At 38.8% G+C, this 7,597-nt stretch overlaps 1 protein-coding gene across 1 annotated transcript; it reads right to left on the reverse strand.

Annotated features, from left to right (window-relative positions):
* Positions 1-677: 677 nt before the first annotated feature.
* Positions 678-5,274, reverse strand: LOC118037333 (uncharacterized). Its single transcript, XM_035043288.2, has 7 exons — positions 5,207-5,274; positions 4,466-4,530; positions 3,334-3,429; positions 3,166-3,261; positions 2,205-2,848; positions 1,145-1,485; positions 678-1,008 (listed from the first exon to the last, which is right to left on the reverse strand). The coding sequence occupies exons 4-7, from the start codon at positions 3,188-3,190 to the stop codon at positions 900-902; spliced, it is 1,119 nt and encodes a 372-aa protein (XP_034899179.1). The 5' UTR covers positions 3,191-3,261; positions 3,334-3,429; positions 4,466-4,530; positions 5,207-5,274; the 3' UTR covers positions 678-899.
* Between the last annotated feature and the right edge of the window lie 2,323 nt (positions 5,275-7,597).

The following is a 7,597-nucleotide window of genomic DNA, read 5'->3' on the forward strand; positions in this document are numbered from 1 at the left end:
CGGTTTAATTAGTTTTTTTTCACGGTTCGGTTTTTTCATAATGTTCTTTTTAGTTTTCTCGATTTAATTGGTTTTTTGATTTTTTTGCTCACCCTACTAAATTGCATTAATACTCCTCCAATATGATATTTATCCTAATTAATTATTTTCAGTATGATTCGGTTTTTATAAAAAAAAATAACCAAAATTATTTAAAAAAAAAACCAAAATCGGTTCAAATCGACCAGTTTCAGTTTCGTTATTTTGAGGAAAAAACTGGTTCAAACCATTTTGGCTCGGTTTTTTCAGGTTTGTCTTGGTTTTTCTAGTTTGGCTTGTTTTTTTCCTGTTTTTTCGGTTAGGATTTAGTTTTGTTTTTTTTATTTCAGGCTTATAAAACCGAACCGATTCAGTTAATTTTTTCAAAATTTTAATTTTTTTTCTTCTGATTTTCTTGATTTAATTAGTTTTTTTATTTTTCTGCTCACTCTCCTAAATTGCATTAATACTCCTCCGAAGGAAAATGAAAAAAAAAATCTACGCAGCTACAAAATCGTTGCCGGTCTCTTAAGCTCCAGAAGAACTAACGCTGAGCAAAGAAAAGCAGAATAACAACAGCGTTACAGTGAGCTCATTCGATGGGAGAAGTAAAAATGGAAGCAGGGAAACATGCATGGCATTGGCACTATTATCCGATCTGAATAAAGAGCAAATTCAATACCTTCAAGGAAAAATCACTTTGAAGAATATGTCAAAAGATGTGCTGACAAAAATGTTTATATCAGCTCCACAGAAAAACAATTACTGGTGTCGTGATGGTGCATTAATTAATGTTTACATCATGGATTCTGTAAATCAATGAAGCACATCATGAAATATACAATAACAGCAAAACAACACAACAGTGAAATTTATGTCACTCAGAATTTGCAGCAAAGAAAACGCATTCTCCAACGATGATGCCTTTGAAATTGTTCCTGGTCGGTGCTTGCCATTCTTTCAGGACTGCCAGCCCATTCTGAGGGCAATCTACACAAAAGCGAGCACAAGGATCAGCAAATTAGTAGAGTGACTGAGAAAGAAAAATAAATAGGATTTACATTCGAGAAAGCATTAACATTTGAGCATCAACAAAAAAAAAAAAAAAAAAAAACAAAGGATTTACACGGGAAAAGCAAACGAATGCGAGCTGACACTTCCACAATATGTAGGACTTTCTGAGCAGGCCAGGCCTGGAGGGGGATCAACTGCAAAGAAACTCGACTCTCCTTGAACACTCTGATCTCCCAGACTTCGACTTGAACCTGTTAAGGTTCCTGACATCCCATCTTCAGGCTTGGACATACTTTCAGTTTCGAAGACCTGTTCAAAATCTGTCTCTGTGTTGCTTATTGTGTCGTCCACCTCATTTCTGAAAGTGGCTGCACTCGTTGGGCAGTCATAATAAACTTCTTCAGTTGTGTATAATACAATGGAGCTTGACAGTATTGCTTCCTTACTTGGAACCTATAATTTCTAAGAAATCCCATGTCAAAATTTATAAAAGGGTGCCGAAGATCTGTATCAGCTCTACGAAAATGCAGAAAATAAATCAGGTTAAGCAAGCAGTGTCCGCTCTAGCGGACAGTAACTAAACATGGTGTGTCACCAGCTCTAGCTATGACAAAATCCAAACTCAATAGATACAGACATTACTCTGCTTCACAATCCTGTGAATCGAAACATCATTATTGCCCAAGTTGTAAGGCAACAGTACCCACGCATGGCTTAAAGCTAGTTCTTGCTGTCCACAACAACCAGCATTGCTAGATAACACAAACCTATCCTCTCTGCCTCTCTCTCTCTCTCTCAAACACGCACATCATCATCATCATCACTCGAAGTAAGCAAAAGTCTATGGGTTACAGTACTAACTGATGTGCTATCAAAATCTAATCTAGTTGGTTTCATGCTTCAGGAAATGCATACTCTTCTGATCTGGAATCAAACTCAAAATCTAATCTAGTTGGTTTCATGCTTCAGGAAATGCTTAAGAAACTACAAACAATTCTAAAAATACAGTTTTCCTGGAAACCATATAGCTGAACCATCGATGAACCCATCCACATTAACCAAAAATGATCAAAAAGATATACAAATTGAGGTTTACCAAATTTTAGCCTTTTGTTCAACCTCGTGTCCATTGTTATCGAATGTTTAAAGTGTGTAGAGAAGTGATCACTGACCTTTTTAACCATATGAGATCCATCTACGTTCTTTTCTAGCAAAACATATTCCTGTCCATCAAAATCTTCCATCGACATTCTGGAACCATGTTGATTGATCAAAAGATTATGGCAGTCATCATCTGCCACATATTTTGACTCGTTTGAAATGGATGGAACTGAATCCAGAGTTCCAACGGTTGATACACTGCTACTTTCTACATCAAAGTTAAGTATGGAAGAGATACTATTATGGTCTAATTGGCAATTTTCAACGGAACAGATATCCTCGCAGTGAACTTCTCCATTCATGAAAATGTCCTTCACAAAATGATAATTGCTGTCTTGAAAAAAGGCAACCATCTCTGGCATGTCAGAATCCATCACATTGCTTTTAATATAAATCTTCCTTCTTCCTCTACTTTCTTCCAATTCACTGAGGCTAGTTGGATATTCTGTTCCATCTACAGGATTCACCCAATCCATAAAGGCATCTACTCCTGGTTGGTTTCTGGCCACTGCTTCTCCCTTCTGTCTATGTAGTTCTAAAGCAGTACCCTTATCCCCTTCTAATCCTCTTATCTCCCGAGAGTTTTCGATGAATTTGAAAGACTTGTAATGAGGCTTACTGACCATGGTTGAACACCCACACGTGGATTCACTGGCTGGAAGTGTTGTATATATTGTCAGTGCAAAAGATATAAAAATAAAGAGGGAGAGAATAATTTTGTAAAACTAATAAATGCAGGGGAAGTTTATTGGAGGAACAGGTTTTACTCAAAGAGGATCCATTTTCGGTTTCTCCTCACCCTTCACTGCTTATCACACTCGGATTGGCAGTATGTACACATCAGTTATACACGCAAAATCATGTCAAATCCTATAAAGTATTTATCAAATTCTAAGCATTTAGAAGTTATAAGATATTGTGTTGGATCTTATTTATGCTCCAGGAGTGGATATCATGTAGTGAAATTCATACCTTGTCTTTCATCAACATACTCCATGTCTAATCCTCTTTGGAAATGGAGTGTTTTTGTTGTTGCGCAATCTGCCTCCTTAAGAAGTCCTGGATAATCTAATTCTTCGATTATACATATGCAATTAGGTGAATGATACGTAATGATTTGAAGGGTAGTGGAGAACTTACTTGAAATGATGCTAGAAGAAAGAAAAATTGGTGCAGAAATGATTGAAGGACTAGTAACTAGATGCTCGGTCGACTTGTACTTGACGCTTCTTCCACCTGAACCAGAATTAATAGATTGTCAGAGGCAGGATTCATTAAAAGTCGATGAGCTTCTTGCTTTCTTGAGGAGGTAGCTTTGATGGTACAAAGAATTACATATATTCTTGTCAAGAGGTAGCTTCTTACACGATAAATTTCAGAGATATAGCACATATCATCATTCCCCTTTATAAACTATAAATCTAGTCATGGTAGAAAAGGAAAATGAGGCCAAATACAAGCAAACTGAGGCCGCTGTCAAACAATACCCAATATAAATTACAAAATTTCAACTAGTGCTGGTGGTATGCTTCAGCAAAAACACATTGTTCTGTGCATGCAATGCTCCCTAAAAACTAGAGCAAAATAAGTCAAAATGAAAACAGATCATCATAGAAGCCAGTTCAAGTTCAAAAAGAACAAAGAAAATCTCACAGGGCATTAGATCTGTCTCCAAAGTAATTAGTCAGTTACATCTCTCTATAAAGAGTCATTTCTTTCAATGCCTACACTGCATTGAACAAAATTAAGAAATTGAGTTTCCATAACATTGTCACTGTGACCTCTCTAATCTGTAACCAAAGAAGCAAATATATACCAAAAAGAAGAAAAGGGAACGATTTGGGACCTTACTGATGTATGCAGAAGGACATTACTCAGATAAGGAAAGAAATAAAATGAGAGAACTAACGTTGATTGAGGCATGGAGCATGATCGCTCTTATTATGCCAAGAGTTAAGGCTCTGATGCCGAAGAAATTAAGTAAGATTCACCTAATTGACTTGCATTATAGAAAAGGATTATTTCTTAATGTGATTATAAACAGGAAGGGAAATGACATCCTGGCCAGATTTATGCAAAAACGGTAGTATATTGCAGAAGGAAGATTCCTTCAAAAGGCAGGAGGATTATACTGCAATTTGAAGTCTTGAACACAGAATGCATGAAAAGGGGAGACGGCAGTCTTCGTTCTCCTTTATCATATGCAAAATTCGACAATATGCAACAGGAAAACCAATAATAAAAAATTAAGGATTGATCAGGGAGGGCTTACAGGGTAAAAGTTCATCGTCTTTCCGTATCCTCTCTGTGGCAAGCAAGCCTTGAGAAATGCAAGCCCTTGCAACCGAAGATAACAACAAACCACAATGAATCAGCAACAGGCAAACTCATAATTAGAAATAAATGTTATCCTGCCTCTGAAGCCAAAAGGGAAAGCAAGGAAATAATTAAATGCCCCCAAGAGCTTCAGAGGAGAGAAGCATCAAGTCATGGAGGGTAAGTATTGGAATAAAAAAATAGCTTTCTTTGGGACAACAATGAAGGAATGCAATAAGCATGACAGCCCAAGCACAAGATATTTGTGATTTAATATACCACAAGAGGTTTTTCAAGATTTTTTAACTAACAAGAACTCATGAATTCAGTATGAAACTAGCCAATCACAATCTTCCTGGACCAAGACACCCATGCTAATTTTATCTTATAAGAACATCGATGCGATGATCTGTGTCAATAATTCCTGAACCTGTCGTGTTTAAACTAAGGTTTGCACCTTTGACTGCCAGAAAAAAATATTATGATTGTCCTGTTCTTGCTGTTTTTTTTTTTTTTTCCCTGTTGTGTGCGCGAGCTACTGCATCGCACATGTCACCCTATATCGGTTCTGGAAACAGACCATGAAAAGACACTTGTATATAATATAATGGCCTGCCTTGGATAAATTTGGAAGGGTGGACCTAACTTTTCTGCCATTAAAAGAATAATAAAAATGGATTCAAGCACACCACCTAACCTGAAAGGGAATGTTTTTCTTTTTTTCTGATATTCCTTGCTGGAGCAAGCACCTTTAGGTATTTTTGTTTTCTACAGGTGTTCTTGTTGGAAACGAGAAGAGCTCGAGGCTCGAACACGCCTGTTTAAGATTAAAGGGGACTTTAATCAGATTCCGGAATTGGAAGAAGAGAGATCATAGTGCTGTGGCTGCTTCAATAATATATTCTCATCAGCAGAACGAGTAGAAGAAAGTGCTGCCATGAACTAACAGAGAAGCAAAATAAAAAAAAAATAGAAGAAGCACAGCGACAGGGCGAGCAAATTAAGAAAAAAATATATTTATATATAATTATATATAGCTGAGCACCAACACACCAGTTACCTTTTCCTTGCCCACAAGATCAAATTAATATATATATTTATATCCCATGGACCCTTCAACATTAAATTCAAGAAGCGGTTAGACCGAAAGGTCGTCGTGTTAAATGGGCAGTTGAGCTGATAGATAGCAGCAGCTTTTGTCATATCAGTATATTACACTCTTCTTCAATTCTAAATAAATAATCATAAAACCGTTACTTGACCACCCAGCAGATATTACCTGTTTAATTTAATAATTCAATAGCAAGGTATTATTGGGTGACGAGAAATTCTCTCAGACGAAAGCAAGAATGGATCATTTTTTCATATATCTTATCCGGCCCCTGGCCACCCCTCCGGACATATGGCAACTTGATTGCATCGAACTTCCTGCTTTGTTTCCATGGCTTGAGACAGGTTAATTCCTGCAAACTTAATCGGTCAAAAACAATATAATGTTGGAAACATGTCTGATGTAATGCAATTTCTTTTAAGAGGTAGAAAAACAAGGAAGAAAAACAAACTTCAATCACAACATGTCGTGCGAATCAGCAATCATATTATGGCCTCAAAGCTATGGCCCTGCATTTTGAACAGGAGAAGTACGCCATGCTAATGTGCCTTGGATGATCCACATCTCAGGGTTAGGTACTGATGAACACATTGAACTATCCATGTTGCTGAGAGCCCTCACAGCCCAAGCACAACGACGCAATTATCAGGGGCACGCTCTACCACTGAGCTAATAGCCTGTCATGCGGGCCTCGCTATGCCAAAAGAGAGAGAAACCCCATCCCTCTCTTTCCTTTTTACATCCCCATGTCATCGTGCGGGAGGGACACAGGGGTGTAAAAAGGGGGATCCTATCAACTTGTTCCGACCTAAGATAATAAGTTCATGATCTTGGTCTTACTTCACCGTCGAGAAACGAAAGAAGACTTCTGTTGACTAGTTTAACTCATACACAGCTCCTTTCTTTTTGGGTGTGAAGCAGTGTCAAACCAAAATACCCAACAAGCATTACCTCTCCCTAAAAAGGAGGTGATCCAGCCGCACCTTCCAGTACGGTTACCTTGTTACGACTTCACTCCAGTCACTAGCCCTGCCTTCAGCATCCCCCCCCTTGCGGTTAAGGTAAAGACTTCGGGCATGGCCAACTCCCATAGTGTGACGCGCGGTGTGTACAAGGCCCGGGAACAAATTCACCGTTATATGGCTGACAGGCGATTACTAGCGATTCCAACTTCATGTAGGCGAGTTGCAGCCTGCAATCCGAACTAAGGACGGGTTTTTGGAGTTAGCTCACCCTCGCAGGATCACGAACCTTTGTCCCGGCCATTGTAGCACGTGTGTCACTCGGGCATAAGGGGCATGATGACTTGACGTCATCCTCACCTTCCTCCGGCTTATCCCCGGCAGTTTGTTTAGGGTTCCAAACTCAACGGTGGCTACTAAACACTAGTGTTGTGCTTGTTGCAGGACTTAACCCAACACCTTACAGCACGAGCTGACAACAACCATGCACCACCTGTGTCCGCGTTCCCAAAGGCACCCCTCTCTTTCAAGAGGATTCGCGGCATGTCAAGCCCTGGCAAGGTTCTTCGCTTTGCATCGAATTAAACCACATGCTCCACCACTTGTGCAGCCCCGTTACTTGACCACCCAACAGATATTACCTTTTTAATTTAATAATTCAATAGTAAGGTATTATTGGGTGACGAGAAATTCTCTCAGACGAAAGCAAGAATGGATCATTTTTTCATATATCGTATCACCTGGCCACCCCTCTGGACATATGGCAACTCGATTGCATCGAACTTCTTGCTTTGTATCCATGGCTTGAGACAGGTTAATTCCTGCAAACTTAATCGGTCAAAAACAATCTAATGTTGAAACCATGTCTGATGTAATACAATTTCTTTTACGAGGTAGAAAAACAAACTTCAATCACAACATGTCGTGTGAATCAGCAATCATATTATGGCCTCAAAGCTATGGCCCTGCATTTTTCATTCTTACTCGTAATTCAAATAGCAAGGGATCGGAAGCT

This window comes from Populus alba, chromosome 15, assembly GCF_005239225.2.
Source record: "Populus alba chromosome 15, ASM523922v2, whole genome shotgun sequence".
NCBI lineage: Eukaryota > Viridiplantae > Streptophyta > Magnoliopsida > Malpighiales > Salicaceae > Populus > Populus alba.